This window comes from Ranitomeya variabilis, chromosome 8 (genome assembly GCF_051348905.1).
Source record: "Ranitomeya variabilis isolate aRanVar5 chromosome 8, aRanVar5.hap1, whole genome shotgun sequence".
Taxonomy (NCBI): domain Eukaryota; kingdom Metazoa; phylum Chordata; class Amphibia; order Anura; family Dendrobatidae; genus Ranitomeya; species Ranitomeya variabilis.
This window is the reverse complement of record NC_135239.1, coordinates 35,498,891-35,522,399: the sequence shown is the minus strand read 5'-3', so window position 1 is coordinate 35,522,399 and position 23,509 is coordinate 35,498,891. Positions and strand designations below refer to the sequence as shown.

Here is a 23,509-nt window from a genome sequence, read left to right as displayed (position 1 = left end):
TACGCTGCACACTTGGGAAATAAACATTTCCCCTTGAATGTTGCAAAATATTCAATGGAGATTAAAAATAATAATTGCTAAGGGTAAGAGCTGTCCCAGTTCTGCAATGTTCCTGCCTGATGGCCTCAGTCCTGCACTTTTATGACAGTTTATATGTGCTGCTTTCTTCACTGTTGTGTTACAAGTCCGATTTTTCATAGCTCTCCAATTCAGAGGTCTCCATCTCCAGCCATAGCACTGCTGAGACTTTTAGTCCCCGCTTATCTGTTAAGAACAGCGCAGCATCCCGGATGCTAAAGAGTTAATTCTACGGTTTGTTTTGCATTTCCTCCCTTTTCCCCGCCCACAGATGGGCGTGACCTATAGCGCAGGTTGACAGCGGCCACGCCCCTCTTCTTTTATCGTCTCCCAGCGTAGCCCCGCCCACTCCTTACGTGTAAACGCTTGCAGGTTCCCGGAGTCCCCGCCCCCTATCAGATACACCCCGTGGGCGGAGCCTTGGCGGTCAGTGCTCCGGCTGCCGGCTCCATGCGCTCCGGGACCCGGCGGAGGCACCATGAGGAGCGGCTGCAGCAGCGGGGCCATCCCGGGTCTCCTACTGTTGCTGGTGCTGGGGAGCCGCAGTGCTAGAGGTAAGGACGCGGGGTCACTTGTCATTCTCCTGCTCACCGTGCGGCGTCTCCTCCTCCATCACGGCCAGGCCGGGCTCCATCAGCACCAGCCGCCGGCACCCCCCCCCCCCCTCCACCATTATCACCAGTCGCTGCCTGTCATCCATTAACCCTTCTCTGTCTGTGCTCATCTCCTCACACCCTGCACCCCCTCCCCACACAGCTCAGGTCACATGATGCGACTCTCCTGCGATTCCAGCAGTGCGACTTCTGCCAATCTCCATACACCTCTATGGGAGTGCTCCATCGTCACTGACTCCTATGGAAAGTGGCTGCACAAAGTAATAGGGTGCACACAATGGGCCAAGCCTGTGCCAGTCACTGCCCTCCAGGTCCCAGTAATGCCGCCAAGTGTCGTGCCTGCTGCCTTCACCTACGAGTGGCACAATATGGCCATGTAGATTAATTCACCCCCCCCCCTCATATCTGACCCCATCGTCCTCCCATAGAAGTGACTGGAATGTCTATAGGGGGATTTTATCACATGACCAATTGTCTGTAGTCCGTCCTGTGTTTCCGTTATTGGCGTCAAATTGATGAAAGTGGCGCATGATGTTTAATAAACATGGCACAACTTATCCCTAGAAAATAATACGGTATATATTTATTTTTTATTATAATTATTATATATATTTTTTTAATATTAATTTAATTATTATTTAATTGTTTCTGGCTTAAACAGGGAAAAGTAAAAATTAATAAAGGCGTCCAACTTATAAATGTCTTAAAGTCAAAATAGTGCAAAATATAGCGATTAAAAAAAGGCTGACTAGTTTTACATGGTCTTAGGCCGACTTCTTGTACCCATCGGTTTTCCACTTGTATCCGATCACCGGAGTCTGACTTCCCAGTCTGTACTGGGCACATCATCATCACCCCATGTTTTCTCAGCATCATCATCACCCCCATCATGTACTTTCCATCACCAGTTGGCTCATCCTCCATTCCCCCCCTCCCCCGCTCAGCCTGTACCCCACTCACCCTCTGGCTTTTTCCCCAGCGCTGCCCCCCTCCGATTGTGAGGAGAACCAGTTCCAGTGCTCCAACCAGCGCTGCATCCCCAGCCTGTGGAGGTGTGATGAGGATGATGATTGCTCCGATAACAGTGATGAGGAGGGCTGCCGTGAGTTTGGGGTTTTCGGTTATGAGTGGGGGGTGGGGAGCCTTTTTTTTCAGTAATTATGGTGTTCACCACCCAAGATGCTGCAGAACCTCTTGGGAAGGAATCCATCCAATGCAATGTGCATTCCTGCATGAACTGAGATTTCCTTAGAGCCCGGTCCTAGTGGCACACAGTAGGACGCTGCTGGCACTGCATTGCCCATCTGGGCCTGTGTGCCGCTGTAGCACGCTGCATTGATATTACGCTGATGAGAATGCGCAGGACAAGGCTCTTAAACATCTGGTACTGAGGCTCACGTATTCCTAATTACATTCTGGGCAATTCCCTGAAATACTGTCACAATCTGGAGGAGATTGAGGGAGAAACCAATTCCCCATGGGTGCCCTCGGAACCTGTCGCCAAACGACGGCGCGCCATTTATGATTGCCCATATTGTGTCTATGGGATGTAGAATAGAGACTGATTGATTGTAACCTGATTGCTGGAGATGGGTGCACCACACGGCTGTCGTTTTGTGTATTCAGGACTCCTGACAGATAATGTATCTGGCAGCAGGGGAGATTGGGCAATGGATTGTGATACATATTCTCTGAGATGACTTCCTAGTTGTCACTTCGTTGAATAATCCTGGGTTTGAATTTTGCGGCCAGTGATCATCGTAGTCATGTTAATATGAAGCAGAGCCCAACAATGGAACCTGAGGATTTTAAGCACATTTCCAGTTGATACAGATGGCAGTATGTTTCCTTGGTACAATGTTTCACTATTATTTGTAAATAGAGTTTACATGTAACAAAGGTTCTGTTACATCTCAGTTTCAGGAACAGACAAATGTATCCTTGCCATCAGCAGTGCAAAGAGAAGCAGATTGGCACTACTGATTGTTATGGAGTATGCCTGGGGTCAGGGTTTTTTTTTTTTTTTATAAAGAATAAAATAAAAAGTTCTGCATGCAGGGCAGCTTTTTTTCCCAATCTAAAGAAATCGAACACTAAGGCCATGTGCACACGTTCAGGATTTTTAGCGTTTTTTTTCGCGTTTTTTCGCTATAAAAACGTGATAAAAACGCTAACATATGCCTCCTATTATTTACAGTGTATTCCGCATTTTTTGTGCAAATGTTGCGATTTTTTTTTTCCGCGAAAAAATCGCATCGGGGAAAAAAAAGCAACATGTTCATTAAAAATGCGGAATTGCGGGGATTCCGCACACCTAGGAGTCCATTGATCTGCTTACTTCCCGCACGGGGCTGTGCACACCATGCGGGAAGTAAGCAGATTATGTGCGGTTGGTACCCAGGGTGGAGGAGAGGAGACTCTCCTCCATGGACTGGGCACCATATAATTGGTAAAAAAAAAAAAAGAATTAAAATAAAAAATAGTCCTATACTCACCCTCGATGTCTTCCCGCCTCACCGCTGCATGCTGCCGCTTCGGTTCCTATAGCTGCTGTGCGGTGAAGGACATGCCGATGACGTCACTGTCTTGTGATTGGTCGTGAGCGGTCATGTGACTGCTCACGTGACCGCGACGTCATGGAAGGTCCTGCGCGCACACACCAGCTATAGGAAGAGGAACGGACGCCGCTGATGAGATGTCTGGGTGAGTATAAGCATTTTTTTTATTTTTTTTATTATTTTTAAACATTCTATCTTTTACTATAGATGCTGCATAGGCTGCATCTATAGTAAAAAGTTGGTCACACTTGTCAAACAGTATGTTTGACAAGTGTGACCAACCTGTCAGTCAGTTTTCCAAGTGATGCTACAGATCGCTTGGAAAACTTTAGCATTCTGCAAGCTAATTACGCTTGCAGAATGCTAAAAAAAACGCGAAAAAAACGGAAAAAAAACGCAAAAAAAAAAATGCGGATTTCTTGCAGAAAATGTCCAGTTTTCTTCAGGAAATTTCTGCAAGAAATCCGGACGTGTGCACAAACCCTAAATGTACCCCAATAATCAATGGGGCCCTCTTCTTCCTTTTGCATAATTGATACTTATTCCATTTGTTAGTTCCTAAAACGAAACGGACAATGGAAGGTCTGAAAGAATAGATGTGTGAACAGAGCCTTAGAGGGAGACCAGTAGGGCCTGTGCCCCGGGAACAGCAGCCATACGCTATTTTATCTTTGCAAGTGTATTCAGACACAGACCTAAGGTCTGTATTTGGTCTATATTTTACGTCGGTATTTATAAGCCAAAATCAGGAATGGAACAATCAGAGGAAAAGTATAATAGGAACATGTCACCGATTCTGCATTTTTCACCCACTCCTGACTTTGGCTTACAAACGCTGATGAAAAGATACTGATCTTGTGAACGTGGCCTTTGGCAGCAAAGTGAGCAGGGATTATATTGGTGAAATAATCGCCACTTGCCTGTTAAATCCTCTCTTTGTTTACTTTGCTGCAGTGATGACATCACATACATCTATGAGACCGCTGCAGCCAGTCAAAAGCGTCAGCGATCTTGAGTCGTACGTGCGTCCTTCCGTCCACAGTGATTTGGCTGTAGCGATCATGTGGATGTAAGTGATATCAGCAGTGCAGCAAAGTGTATAAAAATAATTGGGGACCACCATCTTACAGATAACCATTAATTAATGATAACATATTTCGTGCTATCTTGTACGGGACTATGGATTGTGGAAATGCTATGGATTTGCAGCAGGTTTGACCATTTGCGTTGCAATGTGCAACAAAAGTCCGCAGCATCTATTGACATAATTTAAATTTCATATATCTAGAGCTGGGTAGATTGTTCCCCTTTGTCTGGTGAATGATATTTCTGGCGCAAAGTTTTATCCTGCGGCTTTTCTGCCCCATCCAATATCCCCAGGCGGACCGTGTGTACATCCTAAGGTCATGGAGTGTATGCCATTGGAAGCGCAGGCTGATGACCCAGGACATGTGCTGATCACTACCGTACTTTATATGTTGAGTATATTTCTTGTGTCACATGTATCTGATCCCATATTTGACGTCCTGGATCAAACGGATTATTTTATTGTTTTGCTTGAAATGTTCTTGTTCTTTACTGATCAGCAAAGTCCATTAGTTCTCTCTTTGAGGTCCATGTGCCGAGCAGCGTTCATATGACCACCTGGTGATGAGGCACCTGTTGAACACCGCACGGACGCTCTGCGGCATCCACCAGGACATGTGCTTCGTCTTACGCACCACCTGATATCCGTGTTCATCAGATCCTCTGGATATAGCCGCTCTTTCTGAATGAACACGGCCACCCCGGACTCATTGGCTGCGGTACGGCATCAGATAGTCACATGTAGCCAAGGTGCCCAGTAATAACACCGAGATTGTATACACACCCTCGACCCTGTATACCAGAGGGTGTTTCCAGCATTAACCCTTGCGAGCTCCTTTCTTCCAGCACTGATCTAGCGACATGCATAAGACAGCGATGGCTGATGATCAGCAGCATGTAGAGCTTGGCATCCCCCGGGGTTCTAGATCCCCTATATCCGCAGTGATGTATCGCGTTGCTGCTCCTGTGGTCGTCTTACACGTCTCCTCTAACACTGCAGTTTCTGGTTACAGGAGGAAATGAATGCCCGTCCTGCTTTGTCATGCTGTCAGGGCATTGTCAATCGCCACGCCTCATGGTGACATATGTGGCATTAATGCGGTCACACGTCCCCATTAGGAAGCTTTGATGCTGTAATTTGCTTTTACATTTGCAGGATTTTTCTGTGTAATCTACTGATCTGTAATATATAATGCGCAGATAGGGAGACGTGTTCCGCGAGTTTCTCTACTTTACATAGCAATGTTCTAAATTGGATTTGTGAGTGCAATGAGATTATAGCCGGCGCTTCAGGTTTCCTTTCTAGGCACGTAAACTTGGTTCATTTAAGTGGGAAGAATATGGGCATCAAGACGCACCTTGGCGCTGCTTAGCCTTACTTAAATGGCCACTTTATTATATTTTCTTTTTCCATCACAGATCAAGTGTTTAGATCTTACACATTTGATTATTGCAAAACCAAAGAAATGAGCCGGAGCACAAGTTGGTATGCAGGCAACATATAAGAAGGATGGGAACGTTGGTATACATACAATGTATGGATAGGACCATGCCGATTGAGTACACCTTATCGCAGTGGGATGGCCTATACACTTTTTTTTTTTTTTTTTTAATCAAAAGCAGTGTTTACCAAGTCCCCTATGTTATTTACATGTACTGTTACAAGTTATTTAGTTACAGTAGGTTATATGCTCATTTTGTTTCTCTTAGGTTTTGTCATTGGCAGATCAAGGCACAAAGAACCCATCTCCCATCAGTAAATTCACCATCTGGCATGCACCTGATCCCGATGGGGCAACTTCTTTTGTTGCTCTTACTTACACATCATATATCAGAGATTAGTATTCCTGTGTGTGTTTTAAGACCACAAACAATTGGACCTTGTGATATAAAAGGGGTCTTGGCTAATGCCAACAAGTGGGTGGCTTGAAGGGGCAATTGGCCTCTGCTCCATGATGGAATGCCAGGATTTATTTCTGTATAGTGATATGTTCCTATTTATAATCCCAGTGCTGCGACATTACTGCGGGCAACTTTTTGTCCCTACCGTGCCCTCGCTGTGGGCCATCTCTTTGCCTCTACCGTGGCCTTGCTTTGGGGGCCAACTTCTTGCCCCTACCGTGGCCTCGCTTTGGGGGCCAACTTCTTGCCCCTACCGTGGCCTCGCTTTGGGGGCCAACTTCTTGCCCCTACCGTGGCCTCGCTTTGGGGGCCAACTTCTTGCCCCTACCGTGGCCTCGCTTTGGGGGCCAACTTCTTGCCCCTACCGTGGCCTCGCTTTGGGGGCCAACTTCTTGCCCCTACCGTGGCCTCGCTTTGGGGGCCAACTTCTTGCCCCTACCGTGGCCTCGCTTTGGGGGCCAACTTCTTGCCCCTACCGTGGCCTCGCTTTGGGGGCCATCTTTCCCGTATCGCTGTGTGCAATGTTGCTTTCCTAAGACCTTGCAGTGTTTATTTTCCTTGCACTGTGAGATGACTGTTGTCTATTCCTGAGCTGTGACCTCCCTGTCTACATTCTCCCCTATGACATCGCTGTGTGTCTTATCCCCTTGGTGTGATATAACTATGTGCATTCTTGTGTATGTAAGTATATGAGGTACAGAGGTTGCCTTTGCTTTTACCAGGTGATACCTTAGTGTTGGTCAACACGTAGTCAACTTTTTAACCGCAATTCTACAAAATGTCCTGGTTACAGCACAATCTGTGACCACGCTGTCTGTATAGTACATGTAAGAGCCACCACAAGATCTGTCATCGGAGGGAACTCTGCACAGCATAGGGGATGCAGAGCAGGTAATACAAGATGGTGTCTGATCATTACCTAAGATTTCCTTCTTCATTGGTGCCAATATATGAAAAAGATCACTCTTTTTTTTGTTTTCTCCTCTTTTTCTAATGATTTAAATAATAATAATAATAATAATAATAAAAAAGTGGGACCCCCTCCATTCTTGACTTGATAACCAGCCAAGCTATAGCAGACAGCCGAGGGCTGGTATTCTCGGGATGGTAAGGGGCCATGAATATTCAACCCCCCCAGCCTGAAAATAGCAGCCCACAGCCGCCTCTGACATAGGCGCATCTATGAGATGTGCCAATTGTGGACTAACAGAAAAAAAATGAAAATCTAAAACTTGTACAAAAATTTTCGTGTGAACACATTGTGACCATAGAGTCTCTGTATAATTTGCATATTCATAAAAAGCTGAACTTTTAATATTTGTGGACATGATCATTGAACAAAACCACCTCTATTAAAGAGAACCTGTTAGCTTGTTTTTAGATATGGAAGTAGTAGTGTGACTGTGTAGGAGCTTGTCCCCCAATAAATAAGAACATTTTTTTTGATGGGATCCGATGTGCCAGTCATGAGAAATCCAATGTAGAAGCCATATGCAAATTGAACTGGAAGTGCGCTGGGGGCGTGTCAGTGCACTTGTAAGAAACTGCAAGTGCACTGACACTCCCCCAGTGCACTTCAACCTGATTTTCAAATTACTTCTATACTAGATTTCTCATGACTGGCACACCTGATCTTTACAAAAAGGTATCATTTTTATTGGGGGACAAGCGTCTACCACTACTGTCTGCACGTTTTTTCTTTTTTTTGTTTTTACACAGACAGGTTCCCTTTACTTCATACTTATGTTTTACTGTGATAACTCTGAAGTGCCGAGACTGGATGAAGCCTCAGACTTCTTGTGGAGATACGTGAAGTTATAATGCAGTCAGAAGGGGTTACGGGAATGTTAAACTGAATTATTAATGTGCGTTTCACTTGTCTGTTTGCTGGGTGTAGCACTAATTGCTATTGGGTTTTAGGATCTGAGCGGAGATTTCTTTATGCAGAATTTTGACATTGCTTGTGATGGCTCTGTATGCTGTTCTGCTTGGTGTGCAGTTATCTGATGTAAATATCGCGCTCTTCCATCTCTGCAGTGGAGAATAATGATAAAATACATCAAATACAGGAGGGAAATATGCAGATTGCATATAGATGGAATGCTGGGTTCCATTTTATACTGTATAACTAATGTCACATCTGAACTGTGCGAGTGGTAAGCTTAGATCTGCTACATGCTGGAGCTGAATCAGCACCGCGCACAGAGGACAGGGCTCACATTGCTCCCTATGACTTCATTCTTCCAGGATTTAAAGGAATGTTTCTATGACCCTACTGATTGCCGATATTTCATTTCATAAATATTATTATTAATTTTACAGTCCTTTCTCCTGGAACAGACTGTATACACAGAAAAGGTGCAGTACTAGTAGTCTCTGTATCCCCTTCAGCCTGAGCTCCAGCAGCTTCCAGCGCCAAACAGAACAGTTCACACTGAACAGGCTGCAACTTCGACATGTTACTGTGCAGCTCCAACACACAGACTGCTCAGCTTTCCTAGCTGACCCTTGCAGTCTTTATTCAGAGAGACCCTGACTTGTCTCTTTTCCAGCTACATCTCACATTTTGGCTGGTCACTCACCAGGTTAAAACACTTGACTCTGATCAATTTCCTGTTCTCGGTCCACAAGGTGAACCCATTTCCGGGTTCTTGGTTAAAACTAGTGAAATGCATCTAATTAAGGCCTGCAGTACTAGAATTTTATCCCTGTCCTAACTGGCTTTGCTAGATAGATAAGATCAGATTTAGTGGTGCATGTGTTCAGATAAGTTGTGTCTTCAGAGTTGTTTGTGTTCGGCAACCCCTTTTTTTTTTTTTTCTACTGGCTTGACCGGTTCAATGACAGTATGCCGGCACAGGATATCACTTTTGGGATGCCCATTGACCAGCTGTAAGTTATGATGGAGCCCGGTACAATGTATTAAATTTAAAGCTGCGCCAACACAGGGGAACAGCAGCATAATTTGTAATTCATGGACAGAAAGAGGGATGCTTTTTGTAGCTGTTCTGCATTGTTACTACCCACAAACCTTTTACAGGGCGTGTCCACACAAAATGACTGTTCAGACCAAGCACAGGTGTTCAGTGCACCCTTGGTGTGGCCAAGCTGTTTATTGAGCCTTCCCACTTACCGTATTATTCAGACTATAAGACACACTTTTTCTTTCCAAAAAAATGTTTTTGGGAAAATGGAAGTGCGTCTTATAGTCCAAATGTAGCTTCCTGGGATGGTGGCGGCAGGAATTGGGTGATGTGAGTCCCAGGCTGCTAGGGGTTGTTCGGCAGTACGGGTGCTCCAACGTTTTGTGAAAGCCCCAAGCCCCTGCACTTCCATGGTTTCAATGCGGTGGATCCTGGCAAAATAGTCGTCGGAGTCGGTGTATGCACTGACTGAGATCTCTGCACCAAGATCTCGTCTCCACAGATCGAAATCTACACATGTGCCGCCTCTGGCAGCCATTTTCCTAGTGTCCACCGTATTGAAACCATGGAAGTGTGGGGGCTCCAGGCCTTCAGAAAATTTCGGCGGAGCCCCCACACTGCCGAACACCGGCCTGGGATGGGACTCACAGCATTGCCCCACAGCGTTGCACCTCCGCCGCTCGCTCCCCCCTCCCTGCTTCCCGGTAAGCTGAATTGACATGCGGTCTGGAGAGACGCGCCGCATGTCCGTCTCCGCATGTGAGTCGCAGGTGTCTCTGGACGCCTAGAGAGCATGGAATTTACATCTGGATGCTGTGGGTTGGATGCTGCACAAGAACACAGCGTCTATTCCGCAGCGTTTACTGATCGTCTGCACATACCCTTAGACAGACCCCCATTTGATGCATTCATTTTTTTTTTCCTGAAAATTTGGGGTGCATCTTGTGGTCCGATGTGTCTTTATAGTTTGAAAAGTACTGTACTTGTGTTCCCTTTATCTACACCCTTTTCTTCCTTAATTGACAGCGCTGTCATTACAGGAGACAGATGGAAAAACAAGTAGGTTGGGAAGTGTAATGTACTGCTTGGCCACACCAAGGGTGCACCGAGCGCCTGTGCTTAGTTTGAACAGTCACTTTGTGCTGATAGACTCCTTATAACTTTGGATTCCCTAATGGGGTATGAGAAAATAGTAGTTCTCATCTGATAGAGGCAAAGTTAGTGTCCTTTCCATTTGTCCTCCATCATGTGCAGGTGATTTTTATTTTTACTATAGGGGCAAAAAGATACAGTAATAATTTGTCTAGTTGCATCTTTAAAAACAGATTATTGTTGACCAATGTTGTGCTCCTACTTTCTTTGTGCATTTGTTAAGTCGGGATGTAAAGACTTCTGGGTCGCTGCGTGCCACCATGCCATGTGAAAGTTGCCGATCATCAGAAGACATACCGTAGTTTCCTGGCAGCTGGCTTGCAAGAAGAGATGCCAGTGATGGGGCAGACCCAGGCAGAACCAGACGATGACATGGTGGTGTGCATGGGGGTGCTATGCTGCAACTTTGGTTGAGAGAGGGTTATGTCGATGGAACGCGTGTCCGTGCAGTTTGATCACGCACGATGGATACCTGCCGAAGCCTGTTCATAGTTTGTGTGGTGTAGTCCGGCATCCAGCCACTGAGGAGTGTGCCGGTGTTGGGCCAAAAGAAATGTCTAACAATGAGACAAAGTGGAGTTTATTCCAGGAGTCACTGCCGAATGCAGTGTGGACAGCCCTTTGCTGTTACATGTACTATTGCATTGCTCGTTTTGCACATTTTAGTTGGTCCTAGACAGTGTTGAGTGATGAGCAGTTTGCCTATCTGTCACTGTGAGTTGTTTCCAATTCCATTAATGGAAGTAGCGTTGTTGCCACCAGGATCCATATGGAGTGACTTATGCAACCGCACAAGAATTGTCTGTGCTGCATAATCTGTAGCACGAGTTATTGATTCATGGTGGCACGTTTAGACCAGCAAAAGCACTGATGGACAAGTTGGAGTGCCTCTTGGTCCCCAGCCATGGTCAGAGACCACTCGAAAACTGTTCCTGCCTTCAAGTTTGTTCATGTAACCATCAAGTCTACTGTGCCTCTAACAATCGTCTACAACCATTAAGTACGGTACATGCCACTGTTGTGAGGAAAAAAAAAAAGTTTCTCTGTTTTGTGTAACAAGTTTCCGAATAGTCTACATTGTGTGTTGAGGCACATTTTGGTTACATGTTCCCAAGTGGCTCCAGCGGTATCTGACTTTCAAGCCTCAGGTCAGCACTTTCCACCTGGGTAAGGTGAATTCGGGGGCCCACTGGATCCAAGGGACTTCAGTCTAGTCCTGGATGCTCCAAAAACCAAGAAAACCAAGAAGAAAGGCAGACTCACATGGTATGCACAACCACACAAAAATCAAAATACAGAAATCATGTATATATAAATATCACCAAACCTTTATTACACCTCAAAAAGACATAAAAACATTTAAAATAAGACATGCATGTCTATACATACACCATACCCCAAGGCGGATGCTCATCAGTCCTCTCCTTTTGAAGACTATCAGGGACATCTCAACGTTCCGGCTTTCCGTCAAGGTGGTGTTTTTCTCTTGGTGATCTCTTCCATCAGGCGAAACTCCAAAGGGTGGCTCTTGCCTGTCCTTCTCCTTAATCGGGATAGAGTGGTTTTATGTCCAGCACCCTCCTTGTCTCTGAGCTCCCTTCAGAGATTCGAATGGTCGGACCACCTGTAGAGCTGCCATTGCTGGCTGGTTTCGATCTGTCATTGAGAAATCCGGCTAAGCCAGGGGGGTCGCCAGCTGGGCACGGCTCACTCCTCCTAAACTTGAGAAACCTCTGGGGTCATAGATCTCCTGGTTTGTGTTCTTCTACTCTATAGGGCTACCTAGTCTTCAGTCCCCCTCTTTGCAGAGCTCTTACCTTTGTGTCGGCAATGCAAGTCTTGGCAAAAGGTTACTGCAAGCTTCAGTCACTCAGGTAGTAACCAAAGGTATTGTTATTCTGCAACATTTATTAGTTTTTCCACCCCCAGAGACTTTTTTTGGATTTTGGACGTCTCATGATTTCGTGTCCCCCCCCCCCCCCTCTTCCCAATGACGGCTATGAGAGATTTTTCTGTGAGTACCAAAAATCTCCTTCAATATTTATTTTCTGTAGAGGACAGCTTAAAGAAAATAAATCTCTTCTGGATATTTTTCACTCTAAAAGATGCGGAAATTACATTTATGTAACTGTTGTTGTTTTTTCCTTAATTTTTAATTTGCAAAGCAGGACAAGTGGTTTATCGCTTCATATCCTGCCTTAAGCGGATTTGCATCGACTTGACTAGAAAATGCAGATAGTATTCGGTTTACCTAAATATCTGGCAATTTCATTCTCTATTTATTTAATCCAATTTAATGTGCAGTTTTATAATAACCCTGTTGAATAATTTAATCCAATAGAGATTAAAAAAAAAAAAAAAAAAAAAAAAAAAAGTGCGTGGTGCGCACATATAGTGTATGCACAATGCGAAACATAATTATGTCAACCCTTACCCCCCAATGTTTCTATATTGGATTTTTTTCTCCTTTTTAATATTCTCCAATCTATTTTCTGCGCTTGAGATGAGGCGTCATATAATCTGGCGTACTGCTTTTCACCTAGTTTTAGGTTAATATTTCCAAAATCTTGTGAAAATAGGCCACGTTTATAGATAAACACTCGTTATCCAGGTTGGGCTGTTGGTAAGGGTGACACGTGGATACAGCAATCGCTCTTCACCCTCAAGTAATAGATCGTGATCACATTTACTAATTGACTTAATATGAGTCAGAATGGTCTGATGGCAGCATGTGTCCTTATTGAAATGGGGTCTAAAGGGTGACTTATATCCTTGTGGAGAGTGACCTACCAGTGTAAGGAGACTTATAGGTCATGCAATGCTTTTTTGGGAAATTTTAAATATGCAGCCAAACCTGAATCTCAATTTTCAGACACGTGTTCTGGGATGTTTGCCCTTCCTCATTGCAAAGCATGAGATTTAATTTGGCTGTATGAGAGGCCACTGACTGGGGTCTAATGGGTAACGTCTATCCTTGTGGAGAGTGACATGCCAGTGTAAGGAGAGTTATAATCCATGCAATGCTCCTCTGGGAAACTAAAGATTGCCTCTTAAGAGAGGAAGAGGACTTGAATTTTAGTGCTACTTATTGTAAGCAGCAATCCTAAAAGTCAATATTGACCCTTTAACAAGCCTTGCCATATGATTTATGATAAAAGCCAAACCAGAATCTCAATTTGCAGGCCGTCCAAGTCTTCTCATATAGCCAAATCAGATCTCCTGTTTTTGCACTGATGAGGGGCAAACCCCCCCCCGAAACAAGTGTCTGCAAATAGAGATTCAGGTTAGACTTGTATCCTAAGTCATGTGACAAGGCTCCTTAAAGGGTCGATATTGACTTTTAGTATTGTCATTTCCGGTAGGTGGTACTAGGGTTCAAGTCTTCATCCTTGGTTGGGGGGGATGGTTATTGTTGGCCAAATTGAGTGGACAGCTTAAAAAAAAAATAATAGACCAATGGTTAGCTGTGCGGCAAGGGTGAAATGTAAAAATACTAGGAAAAAAAACAAAAAAATAAAATTATATGGTAATTTACATACCAATAATTACTTATTTAGAAGGGGGAGGGCTGGAATTTTGCTGCCACTAAGAACCTGTCCCAGTTCTCTCAATGTCCAAAGATTGGTAATAGTAAAAGAAATGTGGGGGGGAGTGATTGGTCCAAATTTTTTATTTCTTTTTGTATGGGGGGGGGGGGCGCAACTTCTCATTGTGTGCACGATCTACACTAACTTCCTCACTCGTGGGTTAAAAGCTCTGCAGATTTGGGGATTATCTTAATTGCCTTAAGCAAGAAACGAGTCTTGGTACTTTTTATCACCTATAGTTTGATGATTAATGTATATAAATAATTGTGAGATGTATATCTGCTGTATATACCTGGAGAATGCCAATTTTTAATAAACAGTATATAAATGTGGACGCTTCACGTCGATCTTGCTGCACTCTGGTCCCCGTGAGCATCTTTTTTTTTTTGAAGAACGTCTCTTCCATTAGTGAGATTGTCTCTGGGGAAACCTATTAACCTGTATTTGTGCCATTAGTAGTCCTCGGTGAAGGGCCCTTAGAACATGTCATGTGCATTAGTACACTATCTAGTCTTGAGTAAAGATTGTGAATATCCCGTCACAATTACTTGTACTGTTCACTCAGATGACGGAGATGTCAAATCCACACTGGAAGCGGGTAGTACCCAAAGCCAGAGACTTTGATACCGATGTTCAAAGAGACATCTGAAGTATATAAAAAAATAAATAAAATAATAATAGACCTAGATTAGAATTAATTGCATAAGTATATTTTGCTCTTGGGTCTGTTTCTAACAGACTGGCAATCCCCGCATGTGTTGTGGCTGTTGAACAGCTATGAGACATGCAGCTTTGGGGGCTCGAACATATTTTTCAAGCATGCCGAAGTCACTCGGTTTAGTACCCGAGCATGGCATATAACATCCCCAGGTATCTGAGCACCAGGGCCGGACTGGCAATTCTGGCAAATGCCAGAAGGGCCTGTCTGGTTGTGGGCAGGCCACAGATATAATTAGAAACATTGGTTTTGTAGAAAATCTTGCTGTCCTCCATCCAGGGTAATATTAGTAATATTTCCCCATCTGGTTCTTGGGGACGGGGACAACATGGGCCTGTGTGATTTCAAATGCCAGGGCTTGTATATAGAAGGTATTGTAGGAACCCTACTCTTGTGCTTGGGATACTGATTGTGGTTATACTTTACATGGATTCCACTCCAAAATCTGTGTCAAATTGCCTTAAGGTACCGTCACATTAAGCGACGCTGCAGCGATATCGACAACGATGCCGATCGCTGCAGCGTCGCTGTTTCGTCGTTGTGTGGTCGCTGGTGAGCTGTCACACAGACCGCTCTCCAGCGACCAACGATGCCGAAGTCCCCGGGTAACCAGGGTAAACATCAGGTTACTAACCGATGTTTACCCTTTTTACCAGTGTAAATGTAAAAAAACCCAAACACTACATACTTACATTGCCGTGTCTGTCGCGTCCCTCGCCTTCAGCTTCCCTGCACTGTGTAAGCGCCGGCCCTAAAGCACAGCGTTGACGTCACCGCTGTGCTTTGCTTTACGGCCGGCACTGACACATTCAGTGCAGGAAGCTCTGAGCAGCAGCGCGGACGCCGGGGGACGTGACAGACACCAGAGGGTGAGTGTTTTTTTTTTTTTTTTTTACTTTTACAATGGTAACCAGGGTAAATATCGAGTTACTAAGCGCGGCCCTGCGCTTAGTAACCCGATATTTACCCTGGTTACCATTGTAAAACATCGCTGGCATCGTTGCTTTTGCTGTCAAACACGACGATACACGCCAATCTGACGACCAAATAAAGTTCTGAACTTCTAGCTCCGACCAGCGATATCACAGCGGGATCCAGATCGCTGCTGCGTGTCAAACACAACGATATCGCTATCCAGGACGCTGCAACGTCACGGATCGCTGTCGTTCTCGTTGCAAAGTTGTTTAGTGTGAAGGTACCTTTACAGTTTGAGCACCTACAGAATAATATATGGAACCTGGTGTAAAGGTTATGGTCCAAGCATAAGAAAGTCCATGCAAACTCGCCACCTAGAATAATGTAGACATCATTGATGTGCCGGCGGTGGACCGTGTATCAGAGCTGTTCTCAATACTTGATATTTATCGGTTTCGTTTGCAATGTCTGGGCAGCTTTTGCACTGTAGTCTTGAGTTCCTGAATGCTTGCATAAGGTGAGAAATGCAGGAGGGAGTATCAGCTCCTCATAAATAAGCACTAGCACTATGGCGGAGCTCTGCGGCAATCACCTTTATCAATATAATGGTCCCAATGTGGGTTTTGAAAGGTGAACTGCGTTTTCCTAGAATAAACCCCACTACAACACCAACGGTTCTGTGTTCAATGCTCGTTAAAGATCTCTGTCTGCCATCCGATAATTGCCCTGATCCAGATCTGGAACCCGAATTGAGATTATTGGATACTGTTGTTTGCAAACCAGGTATTGTACTTTTGGCAGTGTGGACAGGAGCCAAGTCCTGCTGGAGAATGAAATTTCAATCTCCAAAAAGCTTGTCGGCAGAGGGAAGCATGAAGTGCTCTAAAATTTCCTGGTAGACGACTGCGCTGACTTTGGTCTTGATAAAACACAGTGGACCTACACCTGCAGGTGACATGGCTCCCCAAACCATCACTGATTGTGGAAACTTCACACTAGACCTCCAGCAGCTTGGATTGTGGCCTCTCGGCTCTTCCTCCAGACTCTGGGACCTTGATTTCCAAATGAAATGCAAAATTTACTTTCATCTGAAAACAACACCTTGGACCACTGACAACAGTCCAGTCCTTTTTCTCCTTGGCCCAGGTAAGACACTTCTGGCGTTGTCTATTGGTCATGAGTGGCTTGATACAAGGAATGTGACACTTGTAGCCCATGTCCTGGATACGTCTGTGTGTGGTGGCTCTTGAAGCAATTACTCCAGCAGCAGTCCACTCCACCAAATTTTTGAATGGCCTTTTCTTAACAATCCTTTCAAGGCTGTGGTTATCCTGGTTCCTTGTGCACCTTTTTCTACCACACTTTTTCTTTCCACTCAACTTTCCATTCATTTGCTTGGATACAGCCCTCTGTGAACAGCCGGCTTCTTTAGCAATTACCTTTTGTGGCTTACCCTCCTTGTGGAGTGTGTCAATGATTGCCTTCTGGATATCTGTCAAGTCAGCAGTCTTCCCCATGATTGTGGAGCTACTGAAACAGACTAAGGCTATGTGCACACTTTGCGGGGTCCTCTGCGGGTTCTCCCGCAGCGGATTTGATAAATCTGCAGGGCAAAACCGCTGCGGTTATCCCTGCAGATTTATCGCGGTTTGTTTTGCGGTTTCCGCTGCGGGTTTACTCCTATACTATTGATGCTGCATATGCAGCAATATGCAGCATCAATAGTAATGTTAAAAATAATAAAACATGGTTATATACTCACCCTCTGACGTCCCGATCTCCTCGGCGCTGCTCGCGGCGGTCCGGTTCCAAAGATGCTGTGCGAGAAGGACCTTCGTGACGTCACGGTCATGTGACCGCGGCGTCATCACGGTCATGTGACCGCGACGTCACCGCAGGTCCTGCTCGCACAGCAACCCTGAGACCGGAGGGCCGCGTGCAGCGCTGAGAAGTGAGTATATCATTATTTTTTCTTTTTCTTTTTTTTTTTTTTTTACACTAATATGGTTCCCAGGGCCTGGAGGAGAGTCTCCTCTCCTCCACCCCGGGTACCATCTGCACATGATCCGCTTACTTCCCGCATCGTGGGCACAGCCCCATGAGGGAAGTAAGCGGATCAATGCTTTCCTATGTGTGCAGAATCGCAGCGATTCTGCACAAAGAAGTGACATACTGCGGAATGTAAACCGCTGCGTTTCTGCGCGGTTTTTCCCGCAGCATGTGCACAGCGGATTGCTGTTTCCATAGGGTTTACATGTAACTGTAAACGCTAAGGAAACTGCTGCGGACCCGCAGCATCAAAATCGCCGCGGATCCGCGGTAAAACCAGCAAAGTGTGAACATGGCCTAAGGGGCATTTTTAAACAGTTAGGAAGCCTTTGCAGATGTTTTTGTTATTTATTCTAATTTACTGAGATAATGACGTTTTGGGTTTTCATTGGCTCTAAGCCATAATCATCAACATTAACAGAAATAAACACTTGAAATAGATCACTCTGTTTGTAATGACTTTATATAATGTGTGAGAAGCAGCTATATAGCAAATTGTCTAAAATTGTGGCCTCCCTAATAGGGCATATGTGTATTTCTAGAATGGGAGTGCTTCTGACGAGTTGAGGAGCTGGATCCACTATTCACTGGGCTGGCTTCTTTCTAAACAAGGGGTTGTCTTAATTAATAAACCCTTCAGGTATTTACCATATCTGGACTTTCGGAGATCTTCAGTGTCTTCCTTGAAATACAGTAAAATATGTTAATGGGATTTCCACAAATCCAACTTCCTAATAATAACTGTTCTATTGGGTCCTTTCCCTTTTTATAGAGTAGTTAAATATTTTAAAAAATTTAATTATTCTCCAGGAATTGAAAAGTTATTTTTTTTGTAATATACCATATACCATACATCATTACCATATTTTGCCTCGTTATCTTCCTTCCACCATGCTGAAAGTGCCAATTCAATCCAAACACTATAATCATACCATCAAAGTACAGGACTTTCCCTCTCTAAGTCTCTGACTGTTAAAGTCTCTACTCTGAGCAGCAATTAAAAGGAGCAACTAAAGGATCATGAACTGGGTATTGAATTAACACTGCAGCAAAGTGATTTGAAAAATAAAGATAACAAATAGAGATGAGCAATCTAATTAACGCTGCCCAGCTAAGTTTTTTTTGGTTTGGTCCTCATTTCTGTGCCCGGTATCATCAATGAGGTATCTTATGCGCATCTGGTGCTCAATAGGCCATGTGACTTCATGATTTGATGCCATGCGGCTAGGCTTAAGTGGAAGTTGCGCTCCAGATACTTCTTTTTTTTTTTTTTTTCTCTGATCGTTCCACTCCTGGTTTGGCTTACAAATACTGATGTCAAATAGTGAACTTGTGAACGTGGCCCCCAGACTCATCAGAGTTCTGTGCTCCTCCAGTCTGACTTTCTTGTTGGAGAGCAAAGTTTTAGCATTTTTTTTTTTTTTTATATCTTTTACCCCAACATAGAGGAAGGGGTCACTTTGACTATGTATACAATTGCAGGTACTGCCTCTTACATTGGACCCCCCCTCCTTTTTGTGAACCCCCCAACACTTTAGCATATTATTCTTGAAGTTTTACGCATTCTTTTGCCATTTCAGACCTTTTCTTCATAGTTTGACACTGATGAAACCTCTGTTTTCATCCCACTGTCTCTTTTCAGCTGGAGGTTCCGCTTCAGGGTGTGTGACCCCAAATGGCTTTTGTTGCGGTGTGAAATCACTGATGATCCGTTCTACGGGGAACAGATACAAAGGCTTTTATAGAGGAGGTTTGTGCCTTGGGACATCAGTGAAGAGAAGTGTGAATGAATGTTCTAGGTATTGGAGAATGTTCCTCGTTGTTGTTTTTTACCTTCCTTAGGTTTGTACGCTGCAGAATTATCGTTGTCTTTTTAATTGGTTCTTCTGTTTTACAGATTAGCAAATTTAATTACTATTACTTCTATTTTGCTCCTTTTTAGTTAAGCTAATTAATGATCCTGCTGGAGGAATCTTCAGACCGGGATGACTTAAGATGTGATTTGCTGCTTTCTTTAGTATTCGGTATCGTGATTCATGGAGGAATTCTCTTACCTTGTAGCTGTCGTGCATTATTAGTTTTACACTAAAGTGGCGGCCTGCTTTATTAATGGTGGGTCCAGCTACTTGTCTCCTAGATCAGGCTAATTTAGAAGAATCATAGTCTCTTACTGATACTCTTTATCCAACCATGCAAAACTAGAGTGGATCCAACGCTATTATTGCTATTACACGTCGTAGGAAGTATTTTCGCGTTAACGTTAACGTAGAGTAGGTCGGTCACTGCTAGCTCTTGCAGTACATTTTTCCTCCTGTGTCTACAACTGATTGACGAGTAATGTTTTTGCTCTTTATAGAAAAAGGTTCTTTAGCAGATGCAAAATGTTTTTTTCTTTTTACCCTTTTGTGCCCAATAATCATTATCTAAGCAATGGGCACCCTCAACTAAGAGGGAAGTAATCTGCATAAAGTAGTGTAACTTTAGGACGGGCTGTCCTAGGCTCCAAGGCCAAAGTGCAACTTCAGACCCTACACATAATTTAGTTCCTCTCCACTTTCTTGCATCATCTCAAGTTGGATATTGCAAGACCACGGACACAGGCGGTGACCATTTACTGGATTATTCTCATCCTAGACATTTATGGCAAATCTAGAGAAAGTGGGGCCTGCAATTATTTCTAGAATAATTTTTTGCACCTTTTCATTTATAGTGGCCACAATGTCCCAGACTTAAGGGTACCGTCTCACAGTGGCACTTTGGTCGCTACGACGGCACGATCCGTGACGTTCCAGCGATATACTTACGATCTCGCTGTGTCTGACACGCTACTGCGATCAGGAACCCCGCTGAGAATCGTACGTCGTAGCAGATCGTTTGAAACTTTATTTCGTCGTCAAGTGTCCCGCTGTGGCGGCATGATCGCAGCGTGTAACAAAGGTGTGCACGATATTGTATACGATGTGCGCACAGTAACCAACGGCTTCTACATCGCAAATACGTCATGAAATTATCGCTGCAGCGTCGTGCATTGCGAAGTGTGACCGCAGTCTACGACGCTGGAGCGATAATGGAGCAACGCTGGAGCGTCACGGATCGTGCCATCGTAGCGACCAAAGTGCCACTGTGAGACGGTACCCTAACACAAGCATCTATCTTGTAGATATGCCCTGAATGTTTAAAATAAGAGGACCCCTTTTAACTATACTTTTCACATTTTTATTTTTTTAATATTCTTCCTATCCAAATTTCTGCTTTTATCGGTATCTTAAATCAGCTTTGAAAGTGCCCCTATTGGCAAGATTTACAGATGGACGTAGGAGTATGGCTGTATAGGAGCTTATCCCCCAATAAATAATATTTAATTTATTTTTTTTATTTTTTTTTTGTGCGTGTGTAGAGATCCAGTCATGCCAGTCATGAGCAAACTAGCTGAGAAGTTAAGTGCACTGGGGCGTGCTGGTGCACCCGAGAGATGCAGTCCAAGTGCATTGACACACCCCTAGTGTACTTCTAGCCGGATTTGCGTTTGACAGCTTATTCCAATACCAGCATTATGAATAGGATATTAAAAAATCTCATCCAAAAAGTTAAAGCTTCTCCTAATCTGCTGCATTTTTACAGCAAAATCTGTTTATTTTTTTCTTTGTGGATTTTACAGCTGTGATGATTTTTTTTGTATGTAACCTAAGCGTGATGCACGGATTTGTATATTTTATGAGGCTCAAAGGGGAACTTTCTAATTATTCATGGCTGATCCCTTTTATTTTATTTCATTGAAAGTTCCTTTTTTTTTTTTTTACTACAGTAAGGTTCTAATCTTGGGGCTCGTGTGATGAGTATTTGTTGCTTGGACCAGCATTCTGGTCACATTCCGGTGGTTGGTTCTCTTGTTGATCGTCCTCCTTTCCCTTTAACTTTCAGCACAATCGTACCTGTTCTGGTATTCCTCCTGGACGCAGAGTCTGCTTTTGTTTTTCCAGGGAGGTTATTTGGGAGGGGAAATGCCCACAGGACGAGAGTTCCTCTTGTTTTATCTGCTGGGCTGTTAATAACAGTTCCCACATATATTCTACAATGAGCCAGAAACTCCCCGCCGGGATAAATAAGGAGTGATGGAGATAGACTCTGCGGGCGCTCGAGCAAAGCAGAACTTCTGGGAAAAAAAAATGGAAGGATTATATAGTGGTAAGCATCCAGAAAGTCTAGAAATATAACGGAGCAATGCCCGGCTGTTCTGGGTATTCTGTGCTTTGTTTTCATATAAAAGCCTTAGAATCTATGGATCATACATTTCCCACATGGTTTCCATGGGTGGCTCCTTTGTCCACGGCTTATTTGCACGATCATTATGTCCACGTCCGGTATTTAGTTGCTCTCTTCTTGTTGATTACATGCGGTTACAGTAGCAGCAATTACATACATTGTTGCGGTATGTCTAGATGTTTATGATAATTTTTAGTTTTCCTTTGTGTGGATTAGATACTGAGACTATTTTTGCAGACGGAATAAGAGAATATTCCCCATATTAAAAAATAAATAAAAAAAAAAATGCAGATTTTAACCGTGCTACACAGGTGAAAATCCGCAACGGAAAGTGACTTTTTGGGGAAGTCAGTCCCCAATATTTGGAGTGTCTATAGTTCTTCTACGCTGATGTTAATCACAATGTGTCAGTGGCATGGAGCACATTTTTTTAGCTTGTCGTGCAGCCTAAATGGTTTGTTTAATCGCAGACAAACCATTTAATCTCCGATTCTTGAGACCGCTATCAGAGCAAGACTCATTTTCCCCTGCAACGGCCAAAGTATTGTATTACGTGAGAGCTATCCACATATTTGATTTCAGGGACAGCAAAAAAAAATAAAAATTGTATATATACAGTACAGACCAAAAGTTTGGACACACCTTCTCATTTAAAGATTTTTCTGTATTTTCATGACTATGAAAATTGTACTTTCACACTGAAGGCATCAAAACTATGAATTAACACATGTGGAATTATATACTTAACAAAAAAGTGTGAAACAACTGAAATTATGTCTTATATTCTAGGTTCTTCAAAGTAGCCACCTTTTGCTTTGATGACTGCTTTGCACACTCTTGGCATTCTCTTGATGAGCTTCAAGCGGTAGTCACCGGGAATGGTTTTCACTTCACAGGTGTGCCCTGTCAGGTTTAATAAGTGGGATTTCTTGCCTTATAAATGGGGTTGGGACCATCAGTTGTGTTGTGCAGAAGTCTGGTGGATACACAGCTGATAGTCCTACTGAATAGACTGTTAGAATTTGTATTATGGCAAGAAAAAAGCAGCTTAGTAAAGAAAAACGAGTGGCCATCATTACTTTAAGAAATGAAGGTCAGTAAGTCCGAAAAATTGGGAAAACTTTGTAAGTGTCCCCAAGTGCAGTGGCAAAAACCATTAAGCGCTACAAAGAAACTGGCTAACATGGGGACGGCCCCAGGAAAGGAAGACCAAGAGTCACCTCTGCTTCTGAGGATAAGTTTATCCGAGTCACCAGCCTCAGAAATCGCAGGTTAACAGTAGCTCAGATTAGAGACCAGGTCAATGCCACACAGAGTTCTAGCAGCAGACACATCTTACAACAACTGTTGAGAGGAGACTTTGTGCAGCAGGCCTTCATGGTAAAATAGCTGCTAGGAAACCACTGCTAAGGACAGGCAACAAGCAGAAGAGACTTGTTTGGGCTAAAGAACACAAGGAATGGACATTAGACCAGTGGAAATCTGTGCTTTGGTCTGATGAGTCCAAATTTGAGATCTTTGGTTCCAACCACCGTGTCTTTGTGCGATGCAGAAAAGGTGAACGGATGGACTCTACATGCCTGCTTCCCACCATGAAGCAGGAGGTGTGATGGTGTGGGGGTGCTTTGGTGGTGACACTGTTGGGGATTTATTCAAAATTGAA

The 23,509-nt window shown here is 43.9% G+C and overlaps 1 protein-coding gene across 3 annotated transcripts in view; it reads left to right on the top strand.

Moving 5' to 3' along the window:
• Positions 1-471: 471 nt before the first annotated feature.
• The window catches only part of LRP8 (LDL receptor related protein 8), a 146,851-nt gene continuing 123,813 nt past the window's right edge, over positions 472-23,509 (top strand). For 2 of the 3 annotated variants that reach the window (XM_077278380.1, XM_077278381.1), the window contains exons 1-2: positions 481-632; positions 1,672-1,794. In XM_077278380.1, the coding sequence (XP_077134495.1) occupies positions 557-632; positions 1,672-1,794 (199 nt within the window). In that variant the 5' untranslated portion in view covers positions 481-556. Of the gene's footprint in view, positions 633-1,671; positions 1,795-23,509 lie in introns of all 3 variants that reach the window. The other variant, XM_077278382.1, reaches the window with a different exon arrangement.